General features: G+C 37.9%; 1 protein-coding gene across 1 annotated transcript in view; it reads right to left on the bottom strand.

Moving 5' to 3' along the window:
* Positions 1-15,969, bottom strand: part of ADCY7 (adenylate cyclase 7) — a 56,664-nt gene that overhangs the window by 17,618 nt on the left and 23,077 nt on the right. Inside the window, exons 4-11 of the mRNA XM_054389835.1 lie at positions 10,095-10,678; positions 8,680-8,880; positions 6,496-6,660; positions 5,540-5,689; positions 3,251-3,399; positions 2,814-2,925; positions 503-630; positions 94-252 (exon numbers count right to left, since the gene is read on the bottom strand). Coding sequence (XP_054245810.1) covers positions 94-252; positions 503-630; positions 2,814-2,925; positions 3,251-3,399; positions 5,540-5,689; positions 6,496-6,660; positions 8,680-8,880; positions 10,095-10,265 — 1,235 coding nt within the window. The 5' untranslated portion in view covers positions 10,266-10,678. The remainder of the gene's footprint in view (positions 1-93; positions 253-502; positions 631-2,813; positions 2,926-3,250; positions 3,400-5,539; positions 5,690-6,495; positions 6,661-8,679; positions 8,881-10,094; positions 10,679-15,969) is intronic.

Raw genomic sequence — 15,969 nt, 5'->3', positions numbered from 1 at the left:
GTCATGGCACAGTCACAAATTCCAGACTCATAAACCAGAATTAAGCAAACCATGATGCCAGAGTGAATCAGCACTGAAAGGGAAGATCCTCACCCAGGTACGCCGGCAGACTCCATGCGGTTCGCTAAGGACACATCGTGTGACCAGACATCATACTGCCACTTCCGGAGGCCGATCACTCCGCACAGCACATTCCCAGAATGAATACCAACCCTCATGTTGATGTCCACTCCCGTGGCTTCTCGCACCTGCCTATGGAGGAAGGTGGGTATCAGAGAACAAGTTACACTTCTTGATTTTTCTCTCCTCCTCCTGGAGATCTGCTAAGGTTTAAGCTCGTTATACGCTCTGTGCAAAGACAAGAGACAAACTTATGGCCTAGGCAAAACTATCCAACTATGGATAGTAAATACACTGTGAACGCTGACAAGAAAACAAAGTACTTTATTCAGTATCTTCGTAGCCTTGATACAGGAAAAAACGTTTTGCATGCCATACTTACTTTATTGCTTCACACATGTCGAGTCCCATTTTAACACAGTTCCTGGCATGAACTGGTAAGGACACAGGTAGGCCCGAGACACAGTAGTAACAGTCTCCAAGGATTTTTATTCTCATGCATTCATTCTCCTGGGAAATTACAGTAAACAAATTGACCAGGAAAAAATGAACTGCAAGTAGGCTAATGATACCACAATGAAGATTCGTCTATATCATTTTGAGAAAGTCAGGCCTCATTCAATCCTCACTGAAGCAAAGCTTAGTTCTTGTTTCCCACATCCAAATGCCTGGATGTTGCCTACTGGGGTGTAACAGAAATGACCACTTTGTGCATTTCTGAAATAAAGTTGTCTTACTAGTTTCTGACTTCATTCTTGGAATAGTGTGCAATTGAGAAACTGTGAAGAAAACCAGAACTGTCACAGACTTTACCATCTAAAGAATGAAGTCTACTTATTTATAATCTTGTTCACCCTTTCCTTGATTTTTGTAAAGCAGCCTCATAAGTAAGATTGTGCAGTGTCATAAAACCTGCACAGAATTTAGAGAGAAGTTAGGAGTTAAGATGCCCAACCTGGTAGGTTTGCAGAAGCAAAAGCTGGAATTTTTGGGTTTCAAATATGATTGAAAAGGAAGCCAGCCACCACAACATTTTGCTAATGCTAATAAAACAACCCACAATACTGTAATCTGGCAGAAGAAAACTCTTTCCTAACTGCGCAACAGAGGATACTGCTGCCTGTGACTGGCAGAAGAGAGGAAAGGGGAAGAGCAAAAAGCTCCTCGTGCTGTCTTTTGTTAAAAGTTTAATTAAGGATTTGAACTACAAACGTTGCAAGGAAGCCAAGGCTAATTCTGTGGTGCTGTGTAGCGTTTGACTGAGGGGTAGAGACGGCTTAATTTGGGCTACCAGACAACCCCAGCTTCCCAACCCTCCCCTGCTGTGGGAATAGCCCAGTAATTCTTCAATCAGCTCCAAAATCAGACCAAATCAGTGGCAATTTGCCAAACTAAGCTGTTCTCTCTCATCAACCAAAGCCCTAAGAAAACACCCATCATTCTCCACAGTCTTAAACCACCCAGCAGGTTCTGAGCACTGCAGCCAATGACGATCTTAGATAGTTAGCCCTGTTCAGAGATCAACACGGGAACCTAGCTGTGGATCAGAGCTGTTAAGACTTCAGTATCCAGCTCAATGTTCTGGGTTAGCCATTGACTTTTATTAGGTAAACTGGAGGCTATGGAAAAGATGACTGAGAATACTCCCCAGCAGAACCAAAATAGCACAAAAAGCAGGAATCTCTTCTTACAGCTCAACCACAGAGTTGCAAGACCATGGCTCACTACATCCAGACATTTTTTTAAACTGCAGTTTGCAGACATACCACTCAAAATCTGGCATCTTTTCTATTTTTCTATCTGAGGAACAGTTGCAAAAAATGACCAAATCTCAATTCCTACTGCAGAATAAAAAAAAAAAAAAAAAGATCAGTGCAACTAAGATGACATGATTTATTCTATGTATTCTTAACAGTTCTTTCATAACTATACTCTCACAGTACAGTTAGTATGACTCCTGTTTGCCAGTAATTGAAGTTTTAACTGTATAACAGAAATCATCATACAATCAATGATGCAAATATGTATATGATACGGTCCCGAATAGGTTCCCAGAGAAACTGTTACGTATACTACTATATATTATATATCTGACAACTCAAAAACTGAGTTTGTGATTACAGTTACAAAGAAATTAACCTCAAGCAGCACTTGGAAGCGGTAAGAACCACTGCCAGCCTGAAGAGTCAGCAGTAAGGATATATCTTACTAAGGACCATTTTAATCTACTTTCTTACACTTTTCACTAAACTATGTTCTTACACTTTTTCTGTAAGTATGCATTACTAATTATTTCTCCTGAGCTAAAGGATTCCTTGGTCTGATACAATATGACTGAACTTGTGAATTTAAATGCATGCCTCCAACTTTCTCCATTTGTAGAGCAAACAACCAAGCCTTCTAACTGAAGACAAGGAAGCTTCTCAATAGAACTTGTGTATGGTTTCTCTTACAGTTTTTATTGCCATCAAATGATTCCCTGAACAATACAGATAAACCATCAAACTGAAGCATTGGAATTACAGTAACAATTTGCTACATTTCCCATTTTTATTTTAAAATTTGTTTTATTGTGATTTTGCTAGTTAGCTGACTTCAGAAGCACTAACACCAACTGTCTTCTGCCTTGTGGAAAAGACTACTTCCCCAATGATGGCCTTTGTCCCTACTGCACCACAAACTGTAACACCTACCTTAGCAATCTGATCAAATTTTCCAAAAAGCTCATTCAGCATCACTACTAGTTCCTTAGGAGAGCAGTCACTGGCAAGGCGAGTAAATCCTACAATGTCTGCGTAAAGAATGCTAGGCAAGAACATAAGGGAAGAACAACGTAACTGAAACATGAAGATACAGCTGTTCCACAGACAACAAATATTAAAACATATTTAACAGAAAGCAGCTCTTTGAAAAACAACTCCAGGGAAAAAAAAAAAAAAAAGAAAAAAAAAGTTGGAAGTATCTCAACTGATTTAGAAAACAGCACATCAGTTCAAGACACATTATCTTCCCACTACAACAAGCTCCCTTCAGCCTGAAGTCAGCCTCCAAAGGGAATTTCACTGGGCTACATATACTGTTAAGAATCAGCAGCTCATATTAATAAAATTAATTTAGAGTTTTCACTTACCTAACATTTTGGTGCCTTTTTACATAAAGGCTGTGGAAGTTGTTGTCATGCATTTGCCTATTATCGTTAGTTTCCTTTAGTCGCTCTATGATTGCTAGCTTCATTTCCATAGAGATATGAGCTGGCAGGATAGATAACAGCAAATTTTCCTAAAAGGCGAGGGGAAAAAATAATGGTGCAAAATACTTAACTTTCAATCTGAAATTAATTTTAGTGACTGCAAGAAGGAATTAATTAAATACATTTTTTAAATCCCTTTATTCAAATAGCTTTTGAGGAAGGCACATCAGGTTTACCGGAAAATACTTCTACATTTCTGTTCTCTGCATCACCCATTTCACAGTTAAGGACAGGTGTTCCATTTTTATATTTTTTTTAATTTTGTTGTATTTTGTTTTTTATTTTGTTGTATATTTCATTTTATAACCTCTCTATAACCAAAAAACACCAAAAAAAAAAATCAGTATTCAGTACCAATATTTTTGGATAAATGAAAACTTTTCTACCAACTTTTGGTGTTATGTTAGCATTGTCTCATAAAGCTTCTGGTAAAAGCTTATATTCTATAAGGAATAATCTATGCACTATTAAGAACATTGTGAATTCTCAAATACTTGAAAAGCAGCAACAGGCACAAAGGTATCAACAACATACTGTTATAGCTTAAATTAACCGGGAACTGATGCCACTGAAATGAGGTCTTTGAAACAGAGTGAGAATACAGACTCTTCAAAAACCACTTGTATTGTTTGATTATTCAGTGCACTGTTTCACACTGGCTTTGACTTAAAAGCCTGTTCTTCAAAGACAACGCTGCTAAGTTGCTGGGCAGCAAAGGAAGACAGAAAGAGAGTACTTTGAACCCAGGAAGGGTTCTACTGCCCTGGAAACAGAGTCACCATATAAAGAAAATGCTGTGAGGAGCAGCTAGAAGCAGGAACTTTTTCAGATTACATTGTCAGCAAGGCCAGCACATTGTGTAACTGAGTGAAAAGCTGTCCTTTTGGAGCAAATCTTTGTCCCTTTTTCTGAATATGTGACGCAACCATATACACATGGCCAGGGTTACTTAACTAGTGCCTGCCACCAAAAAGAAATGCTTTGGGATCACAGTGGGAAGAGGGAGTACCTGTGAGCATCAAGCACTTACACTAAGTACAGACAGCAGTTCAGTTTGAGACTGCCCTCAGAAACAGAAACACCTCCTGCTACTCTACCATTTTAATACTAGGAGAGTAAACTTTGGGAAACGGTTCCAACTGTTTAAAGCCTCAATGAATGTAAGGGAACCATTTAAGGCTGACACATTACACAGTTTTCAAGGAAGTGATGATGAACTGCATTTCCCACATCGCTTTCAGAGAAAAAGTGGGTGGCAAAGAAAAAAAAGACTAAAATTGTGTGACAAATTACAACACACATGAAAAGAAAGCTGTCCATAGACTTAAGCACATCTACACTTCAAACAAGCCACCATAGAAAAAAAAAAACTCTCTAACAACAAACATGCAAGTTAGCACATCTAGCGTATCATCCAAAGAATGAGAGTGCACTGCCTGCGTAAGCTGATCAGATGCTTCTCTGGATGCTGCATGGGGAAATCCTGCCAGGACTTTAATGCAGATTTGTCATCTCATCTCACAAGATTAGCATCAGAGGACAGATCATACTAGCAGTGTGGTATTTTCTTCTTTTGAATTTGATCAAGTCACTCCCTTTTCAGCCCCTTCCTTTTATCTAATAACTGGTGGGCAGAAAAATGTACACATCAGCCTTCTAGAGCTGCTGTTCTTAACTCTACTAATACCAGGATAAAAAAGGAAAGGCACCCTAGTTTCAGCTTTGACACTTCTTTAGAATTCTTCCTGAGCAAGAAGTTCATCTTCCTTGCTTATTCTTTGACTATCACTAGAGGGTATGGAAATTAACTATTTCACATTCAAATACTGTAATGTGTTATATGATTTTACAGGGCCTTAAGGACTTGTTAAGTTATCTTGGGCCAGTCTTAGTAACATTTTATATTAGGAAAAAAGTAACTAAAATAACTGACAATTATGTTCCTGTTACAAATATTGTGACTGTCATATAGATAAGCCACAGAACACATCTTCCTCCCTATAGCTTCCTTCTTTTGTTACAAACGGCACAAGTTTTATATTTGACACTAAATGGACATCACGAAGATTGAACCAAGCCTTTCAACATACATTAGTCACCAACCTTATAAAATTATACATACTTTAGAAATTAAAATAAACAATTCATAACATTAATTAGTTCACTCACTTGTTGCCTCTTTTCAATCTTCAGTTTCATTCGGACCTGAATGCACTTTAATGTATATCTATACAAATCCCACGAAGCAACTTGCATTTGGCGTTTGTGAAACGCCCCCATCAAGTTACCACAAAGAAAAATGACAGCATTGGCAAGTAGCTGCACAAGAAGAAAAACATTTACCTGCTGCAGAACAGTCACTGATACACATACTTGCTCCTTAAAACCCACCAATCCCAAGTCATGTTCAATTTTACTCTAACCCAGTCAAACACTAAAACATGTTGTTGCACTTAGCCAGGATGTACCTGGGAAATGCCAGCTAACTTCCAGTCACCAGCATTCCTGAATGAACACGCAGTACTAAAATGAAACAAAAAACCTCTGCCATATCGTTTAACATTTATTTGCAGGCACCAGTGTTTGACTGAGGGAGAAGCCAATTTACAAACTCATGCATCAGCATGCTGTGTGAAGTCTGACACACACCTGCATCAAAAGAGCTGGGGTGCTACTCTGACCACTCCCTATTAATAAGTTTTGGAAACCCTGAAAGCACCCAGTAGCAATCCCAGGCCCTGATGACTCCTCAGGGCAGAAACAGCCCTTTTGATCCACCCTGCAAGCAGTGCCAGACAGAAATTAGGTAGACCTATCTGAAACAGCACAGATTGGAAAGAATGATTGTGACAAAGTTTGTCATATTTTGAGTAACTTAATTAAAAGTTTCAAGTAAAAATTTTGCTTCTCCCACTTAGTTCAGAAAACTGAAATGCCTTATAAAATAAAAAAAACCTGCAATTTTATGGAAGTACACAAAACACATTGGGCCCAAGCTCTAAAATCCATGGATTTGAAACATCCTTTTGGAAGTTTGGAACTTATCTAAGCAGGACAGTTATGCCAGTATCAAATGGTCATATGATTAGGGTATTTAATTACTTAACCAAATAGTATTTCCTTACCTGAAACAGAATGCATTCCTTCTTTTTCTGAGAAGTGATGCTTACCACAATGCTTAGAACAGTAATATGGGAGAGAGCAGAAAGAACACTAACTATGACAGCACCTTTCATCCCAAAGGGTAGCATGGTATAAACTGTGAAGATTATGAATAGAAAGAATGGTACCTTTGGAAAGAAAGAGGGAGAAGGGGGGGAAATAATAATCACACATACATGTTATTAGGCATCTGTCAAAAATCACTACAGAACAAGGAGGAGAGCAGCAGGATTCTTGCTGATTTTCAGGATGAACAACTAAATATTGACATTTCAAAAGCACAATTAAAACCGTAAGGACAGTAATAGTCCTAAAAGCTTTGAGAGAAGTAGCAGATATAGATTCATAGTCAGTATAACATAACAGATCACCTTGAAGTTTTTCAGCTGTCTTTGCCCTTCATTCTTAACTTATCCATTACAGTTGAAGATGCACTTAGTGCATCAGGTATCAGAAACAGTGCGCCGCAAAGGTAGCAACTTGAAGAGAAACAGATTCCTTAACTTCTCAAAGTCATTATTGTAATTTTAACATCACCCAATCATGTGTGCATGTTTATTCTATTTGATAAAAACCAAAAATCCAACCAATACTTCCTTGTGCCAACACAACCATTATTGACACTAGCCACATATTTAGATGCACAGATTTTAGCAATCATTGTGCATTTTGTAAACTGCTAGGGATCACACAGAAGGTTTATAAAACATAAATCCTATTTCTATACTTGTTATAGCTCATATGCATGAAAACTTGGAACTCTGATCAGAGGAAAATATTGTAGTGTTCCTGGCTCAGTTCCATCTCATCCTTGCAACTCAACAGACATGAGTTTCCTTTAAGGAAGTCTCAAGGCACTGTCTGCCTTAAATGTTTTGCCAGAATAGATAGTTTGGTTGGGACAACAATAAACAAGCAAGCAAGCAAATAAAAGTTGTCATTCAACCAAAGTAATCTTTTCATGTTCATCTTAACTACTTTTGGGGGGGTGGGGGGGGGGGGTGTCAACAAAAAAAAAAAAAAAAAAATCAACTTTTTACTGCCATAAGTACAGTCCCAATCACACAATGTTCTAAACACTGTGTAATAGTTTTATAAGCACCAACAAGCAAAGGTCATACCTGCACTTAAATATCACTTTGTTTAGTGTTGAGTTCATAACTTGAGATAGAAGTCTGAAATGAACCTATCCACTTCTGCTTTCTAATCTAGGCTCTCCTTGTGTTTTACGCTTTAAATCAACATTAATGAATTACTACCATATCAAAGCAACACATTGGCTTGCAGCACTGAAAGCAGCGAAACCAAACCTTGCTTCATCACATGCTTGTACTCATTGTTAAGTGCAGCATATTTTGTTTTTTCCTAAAGGTAGTAACTTCTTCCTTGAGTTGAAAAATACTGAATAGCAACTGTAAATACATGGTGCTGGATCCAGGCCATAATACAAATCAGATTTTGGTTGTTTAACTGAAAATTTATGTCTTTCTCTATTTGAAATAAAGAGGGGAAGGGGAAGAGTCACTAAAATAAGATAAAAAGTAATTTATTTCATTTAAAACCCTCCTGTTACATTATGAGACCTTAGGAGGAGTTTCCTACAAATGATGGTATTTTTGGCATCATGAAATCGCCCATCTTCTGATCAGAGATAGTAAGCAATGAACTTTAGCCACACCCAGCTATGCCAGGATGTGTCACTAATTCTTATTGTTCACTTCACCTCTCCTTCCAATTTGAAAACATGTTCCCTAGGGCACACCCAGCTTTGGAGTACTTTATATATGTCTTGAATACCACTTTGACCCATATAAATTAACAAAGCAAGTAGCATTAATGATAATTCTCTCAAAGATTAATTCATAGTAATTAAGATCTAGTCAAGATCTTAAATAAAAATGCAATTCAATTCCAAGTTAAAGATGCAATTCCTGTACAGATTTACATAGTTATTCTATTTTCTCATCTGAATTGTATTTTCACTATAGTAAAAATACAAACTAAAACTTACTATAATAGACCAATAAAACTAAATTTAAGTGAACCTAAATCTCAAGAAATGCAGTTATAGCATTCACATAAAAGCACACGGTCATATACACTGACAACCAGTTCTGTGTGAGTCCCTGAATGAAGATAATACATACCTGCTCCCACAGCTGATAATCATCATCTTTTTCAAAAAGAGATACATATCCTATGATTAAGAAGCAAATCCAGATCGCAACTCCAAATAACGTTAGCCATCTCCGAAACAGGGATTCAATGCATAAAAGTAAATACATCACTGCAAATATGACAAGAGCAGCACATACTGCAGTAATGAAGGCAAGATGATCATGTGCTTCCTGCAAAAGTAAACAAAAATGTTAGATTTGGTCTAACTGTCCCATTTAGAAAAAAAACTGACAATGCCTCTATACTGTTCTGGAAACATCTTAGAAAGGTTTCACGTAGGCTAATCTGAGTTCCTAAGTAGTCTAGCTGTGGCAGCATGAACACTTTCAGATGTTCATACATACAGAGATACCCAGTCTAGCCCAGTTCCACCATTATTATTTCCCAAATTAGTGGTTTGTAACTATTGTACAATGCAAAAGTACCCAAAGAAATGCATTTAAGGAGCACAAGCTTTGCTAAAAAGCTGTGCAACAGCTTTCTTCCTAAGCTTTACATATCACTTGAAACATACAAATAGTCTTGCTATTTCTTTCCATTTTTAAGAAATAAAAGCTAAAAGAGATACAAGTGCAATCGGTAAGATTAGATTTGTTGCTATGGAACTTACAGACATGTTATCATGAAGTACACTACTTGGAAAGCAGTGCTAGAAGGCAGTGAGGGATTGTAACAGCTTCCTCCTTACCTTTCTACAAAATTATCTTTAAATCAGCTGTCAGCTGGCATAGCTTGAAGGACACCTAATTTCTTTACAGAAAATTGTATCATGCTACAGAACAAAACATTTAGGCTGCATCTTCCCTATGTCTACAGGACTCCTGCTCTTTGCTAACTAACAATTCCACAGCTCACCCGTTGTACTGGGAGGTTCCTGTTGTATTTTTATTACACACACCCCCCACAGAAAAAAAAAGTAAAAATAGTATTACTATCTAAAAATCCTTAGAAAAACTAACTGTAAAAAGAATCAATCACCTCATGAATTTATAACAAGTGAATCACTATATTATTTTACATTTCCTAGCAGATTCTAAAGAGAAAATACGAGACGTTATAACCTGCATTATCGTTCTTTCCTTGGCCCCTTTACTACTTATTTACTATTGTGACTACACTTAGCATAGATTATGATTTGTGCGTATTATAGAGGAATAAACAATTCTTACAGTGTTTGGGCATGTGCCTGACAATACTGGGTCCTCTCTTGTCGGCCCCTTCAAAAACATGCACAGCATTACATACACAATTTCTTGATTTCTTTCCACACTGCAACTTGGATACCACATGGATCAAAAAATTAGCCAGAAATGTTTTGTGTGCTGTTACACTGATTCCTCATCATCTTTGAAAACATCAGATGGAAAGGAAAAACTATACTCACATCAACAACAAAAAATATTATAATTAGAGTAGTCCAGAAAAATATTGCAATGAAGAGCAGTAGAAGCAGGAGTGGGTGCTGCTGGCTTGTGTAGCGGTACTTCTCATAGAGCGGGTCCAATATCCTGCAGTCATCATTTTCGTTGAAGAAGTATTTACCTTTAGCTGGCATTTTCCCCCAGATTGGTTTCTGTTTCTCTTAGTTTCCAGTGCACACAATAAGACACAGCTGAAGCTTCCAAGACAAGCTTATGTATTTTTCCTGCTGCCGCTGTGATTTTTAGGCACATGGAGTAACTCACATTCTCTGATTTTACTTCTTATGAGCAGTAACATGAGGTTTCCAATGTAACCAAATGCAAAAGAGTTAGCCTCCCCAAAACCACAGGCAATTCATCATCAGCTCTGTGCATCAATCCTTAGATCGATTTGTATTTGTGCAGACACGAGTTTTTGGTGTGGGTTTTTTTTGTGGGTTGGTTGGTTTGTTAGTTTTGGGTTGGTTTTGTTTGTTTTCTTGTTGTTTTTAATTATATAGCAAGTCTCTGACTCCTTTCCTTAAGGTTGACACTCCTTGGGTGAACCCTGCAGAAAGATATTATTAAATTATTCAGTTAAGCATACATAGTGTTGCCCAAGAAAAAAAAAAAAAAAGAAACCCCTAAACTGTACTTCATTGATTTACCTAGAATTTATAATACACTTCAGAAATGCTACTTTGTGATAAATAATTCAACTCTGAACTAGTTTCAATTTGCATCCCACCGCCACTACCACCCCCCTTTTAAAAAAGTATCACAGAGCAACTTGTGCTCCTACAGTACAAGTTAAATAGTTTTTAAATTGCAAACCACTTGCAACACACTAAATTAGCTATTCAAAGATGATGCAGTTATGCATTAGTTGAGTGAATACATTTTTAGATGTGACAAACAATGACATGCCAATCATCATCTTAAAAGACTTAGGTCAAAGACACCACTTTTTGTGCCCTTTGAGTTTTTTCCAGCAATCTTCTTAAAATGTATAAGACAGACTTGAGAGAGAAAAAGATTCCATCTCACAGATATCATTACACACTAATAAGATCATTAATTTGACACACTCCTGTTTTCATATTTAAGGTTCACATGAGCACTATGCACCACAGCACCACTTTTGCTTTTCTTGGAGATTTGTAGTGTCAGAACACCAAGAGCAGTATAACCTTGAAACAGCAACAGACCACAAAAAAACAAACAGCACTTGCAGAAGCACCAGTGGCAAACACACCAAGCCAAATGGGGACTGAATCTGGGCTCCTGCCATGAAACCATGGAGCTCTGAATATCAGTTAAGAGAAAAAGCCTCATTTCTTTAGAAGCCTTCACTGTATTCTGAAGAATTAGAAAGGAGAAGGAAAAAATTGCCAACCAGAGTAGCATATATAAGAAACGACCTCAGCATCACAGGTTGGAAACTGCACTGAGCACCTACAGGAATGTCTGCAAAACAAAAGAACACTATTTAGTCAGATCTGGGTGAGCTCCACAGCCATCTGCATGCCAATTAACGTTGAAAATATTTGGTCATAAAAAGGAATTTACCCAATGAACATGCAAGAAAAAAAAACATTGGACATGCAATAGGCATACAAAAAGAGTGGACAACAGGATTCCTCAAAAAAGATCAGTTGTGTTCAGATTCAACAACAGAAACCTACCTAGGTAAGCACCAGGCAAGACTTAACACGAACACACATCCACCTTTCACTTGCAATCAAAAAAGACAACGTTTCTATCTTCTACAAATCTGGGCATTTCTGACTGCTCTATGCTTTCCTTCTCATAGACAAGAATTTTCAATCATCACTAAACTCTCTGGTTTCCTACTGACAAAGCCATAGGATTTGGTTACAAAAAATATGAAAGCAAACATTTTATTAGGCTGCTAGGCTTGGACTGAAGCTCTTTTGTTCTCCTAGACTAGCTAAAACTGTCCAAGTGCTTTGTGTCAATACACAACGTTTTCTTAAGAGCTGGCTTGGACTCAAGAGCTGCAGAATAGACATGAGGGTACTGCAGAGCCTAGAGAGATCAAGTGTTTTAAAGAAAACTAACTGAAACATGATATCATAGGCTACACTAAAAAGTTGCATTACAAAAGTTGGAGAAGCCTCTTTCTTTTGCGGTTTGCTCCAGATAAGTAGCTACAAAAAAAGCAAGTCTCTTCACAAGGAAAACTAATCTGGGAACACGCATCACACGGACCAGCCCTTTGCTGAGGCAGAGCAGAAAGTTCAGGGCAAATGAAGCAAATCAATTGATGGTGTGCCTCCAAAACAACCCCTGCTCATTTCCCCTCTCCAGGCTTGTCATAAACAATATGCAGCATATCACTAGGTACCAGCCTTCCCCCCAAGCATTTGCATGCATTGCAAGTGTATGATCCTAATATATTTTCACCATCTGGCCAGATACTAAACACAGCATTCTTCCTCCCATCTGATTCTCTAAATTACTACTTTCTAAGGTACAGCAGCACTCCATTTTCCATTGTAATAGCCAGCTCTCATCCAAGCAATGTTGTGGGGCAACAAAATGACGTGCTAGCTGACAGAATAGTCAGACTGGTAAAAACAAGAGTTCTTGGATGGGTCTGCTTTATTCTCTGTAATTGCAGAGCATGAACAGTTTTCCAGTACCAGCTTGGTTGCAGGTGGGGGAATGGATCTGGTAAACCTGCACCCTCCTGCCCACTCTCTCACTTTCACAGCAGGATGTGCAGCCAGCGATCCCATCCTTTCTCCCCTCTCGGGAGAATTATTCACAGCAGCTACTGCCCAAATTAATGCCTTTCAAAAAGGGATCAGAGTATGCTGCAATTCTGTTCTTCATGCCAAAGCTACTGATATATTCACAAATGCATCCACAATAACCACATGGACAATTTTTAAAGTATTTTTTCACTTAGCTGTTCATTGCCAAGGACTCAAGCCTTGCTCACCTAAAGCTGTTTATCACAAAGCAGTCTCATAAAACGGTAAAACAAGCCTTGAAAGCAAGTACCAAGTGAAGTGATATACATTGCCTTATTCCTCTCAATAACTGCTGCACGGTTTTTCCATCTTGAACTACAACAGCAGTGAATACAAAGGGTACAGTTTTGATTCTCATTCGTCTTTTGTTTCACACAAGTAATGACGCTATTTCTGAAATTACTTCAGCAATTTCCATGACAAGAAAGACTGTAATTACCCATTAGCAGATATTAAAAGGGAATCAGGAATCTATGAACATCCAGTAGAATAATTGAAGGAGATTAGTAGGTGAATTACGAAACTCAGACAAAAATAACATCCAGTCTAGCGGACTCCACACCTAATTCAGCTTAGGAAACGAATGTTAGCGATCCACATGAATGAAACACCATTCACATTGAAGACAACACTTCCTTTTAGACTTTGCTTCCAAATGCCAGCCTGCAGTCACTTTAGCTTTTTCTACTTATACAAAAATATTAAATGAAGAACAGATAGATCACTAAAAATGTATCTGCTGACAGTGGTCAATATTAGTTGCAGAGGTAAGTTTCTTTACAAAGCTAAAGGTTTTCATACATATTTTGAATGCTTTCATGTGAAAGTTCGCCTACCTTAATTACCTTTAACTTCTGAAGGGCTCCTTCTGCAATACAGAAAAGTCAAAGTAAGAAAATAGAAGGTAAATACAAGTCTTACTTTTATCTACCTTCTATTTTCTTACAAAAAGGGAGCATACCCACTTCCACAGAATAACACGCAAAACTATAGTTACATAAAAAAGCCAAATAAAAAAAAAAAGTAGCCTGTCATTTGGAAAATAAGCAGAAGAAATCAGGGCAAAATATGACACTACGTCACCTAGATTATGCCCTCGAACATCGAGAGGCATAGCAATGACCTCCTTGAACCCCCTATCCTGTGCCAGCTGCACGGCTTGCCTGCCCAGACACACAGCTCCAGCACCCGCTGGGCTCTTCTTCAGGGCCTGTTCAACAAACACAACAACAGTCAACAATTTATCGCTTCTCTGCCAGTGTGGTTGAGTGTGACAGCTAGGAGATGGAGCCCTCAGCCAGAGCTCCAGAGCTGCCTCAGTGTTTGGAACAGAAAGGCAAACCACATGTAGGAAAGCAAGGGCAGCACTGAGTTGTTCAACTGACTCATCACTCCTCATGGGTCCACAGCCTAATAAAAAGAATACCGGAACATCACTTTGAGGGGCTGGGAGTTTACTGATTGTTTTTAAGTACTACTATTATTACAGGATGTCCTTTGAGGGAAAGGATTACAGTCACAGAAATTCCTATGCTACTCACCCAGGTAGGATAGAGAACTGATGACAGAAGATGGCTCAGGAAACTAAAGATTTGTAATTTAAGGACTAGCTCACAAAGTTAGCAGAAAAGAAAGAGGAGTCCATATAACCAGAATGGTACAACTGAATTACATTGGGAAGGTTTACTACTGTTCTGAGGTAGTAAGGTAGTTTATTGTGCAAGCTCGTGATGGTTCAATCAACAAATCTATTAAGCCTTATAATTAACTGCTGGGTCTGTCTTAGTAGGAGTGGGTAAAAAAAGAAAGTAAAAAAATAAAATAAAAAATCCTTTTGTAATACAGACTTTCATAAGCAGCAAACTCCAGGGTGTAAAAAGATGTCACATCAGAAGGAAATTGAGCTGTGCTACGCACCTTTCGAAATCACAGGTGTATGATTATATCATGATTTCCAGACTCCCTGCCACATCTTACAGATGGATTTTCTAGCTTTCGCTGGTTTAAAATTGAACTTATCACTACTACAGTCAATATTCCACTTACACTTAAAGTTCTCGGTGACCTATTTAAAATTCATGTACTTGAACATAGCAAGCTCACACGTCAGGATAGCTTTTCATTGTATAATTTCAGTTGAATTATATCAAAAGCAGAATGTGTGTGCAATTATTTCCAGTAATAAACTATATTATATTGTATATTAAACTACATAAACTGCAGTAAAAAAAAAAACAAACCTGAAACACAATATTTAACTTGAAACTATGGGGAAAAAATAGTTATCAGCTGAGATAGGAATAGGGATGGAGTGTGTGTAAGCCTCAATAATTTCCCTAGAATACCCCTTATTTTTAGAGAAATTAAAATCTGTGGTATTTTCAGAAGATTGTTTTCCCTTTAAAGTATTAGTCAGTAATACTCACCTTGTATTGAAATTAGCAATAAGAAAAAAATAATAAAAATCACTTCCAGAATGGTACAGAATTACAGATACCGTATTATAAGCCCATGGCAAACAAAAGTGCTCAGGATGACAAACTTCCTAAGTTTGACTTACTTACATCTAGAACGGAATCTCTCAAATTCATACAGCAATATTTTAAACAGGCCTCAGTTTTTCTATCTTGCTAAAGTGATGAAGAAAGATAGACTGCTGATGTGACAGAGCCAGAACACAAGGACTATAACTTGACACTTCTACCTCAGGCTAGATATGCCAACACATGTTAAATAAATAAATACATAAATACATGATCACTGAGAAAAGGAGTGTAATGTTCATCACACATGACTGACTTATTCCCTGTCTCACTTAATTATTTAGGGGGAGTGTTACAGTTCAGCACAGAACTGCATCTTTCCCACCTCTAGGGTAAATAGTCCCATTTGCACAGAACAGGTGTAATCATTATATGGGAAGGGATAAGGGCCACCCTATGGTCAGGAAGAAGATAAAAGCTGTCCTGAGCAAGATAAGAAATTGCTTGCTATTTAGGTACAGTCCAGCTGAAACCAGTAAAGCAGAGGAGGCTCAAAGATAAAACCTCTCTCTCCAACCTACAATGCTTTCACACTA

The sequence above is a fragment of the Indicator indicator genome, chromosome 19 (genome assembly GCF_027791375.1).
Source record: "Indicator indicator isolate 239-I01 chromosome 19, UM_Iind_1.1, whole genome shotgun sequence".
NCBI classification, from domain to species: Eukaryota; Metazoa; Chordata; class Aves; order Piciformes; family Indicatoridae; genus Indicator; species Indicator indicator.
This window is presented reverse-complemented; position numbering and strand designations above follow the sequence as displayed.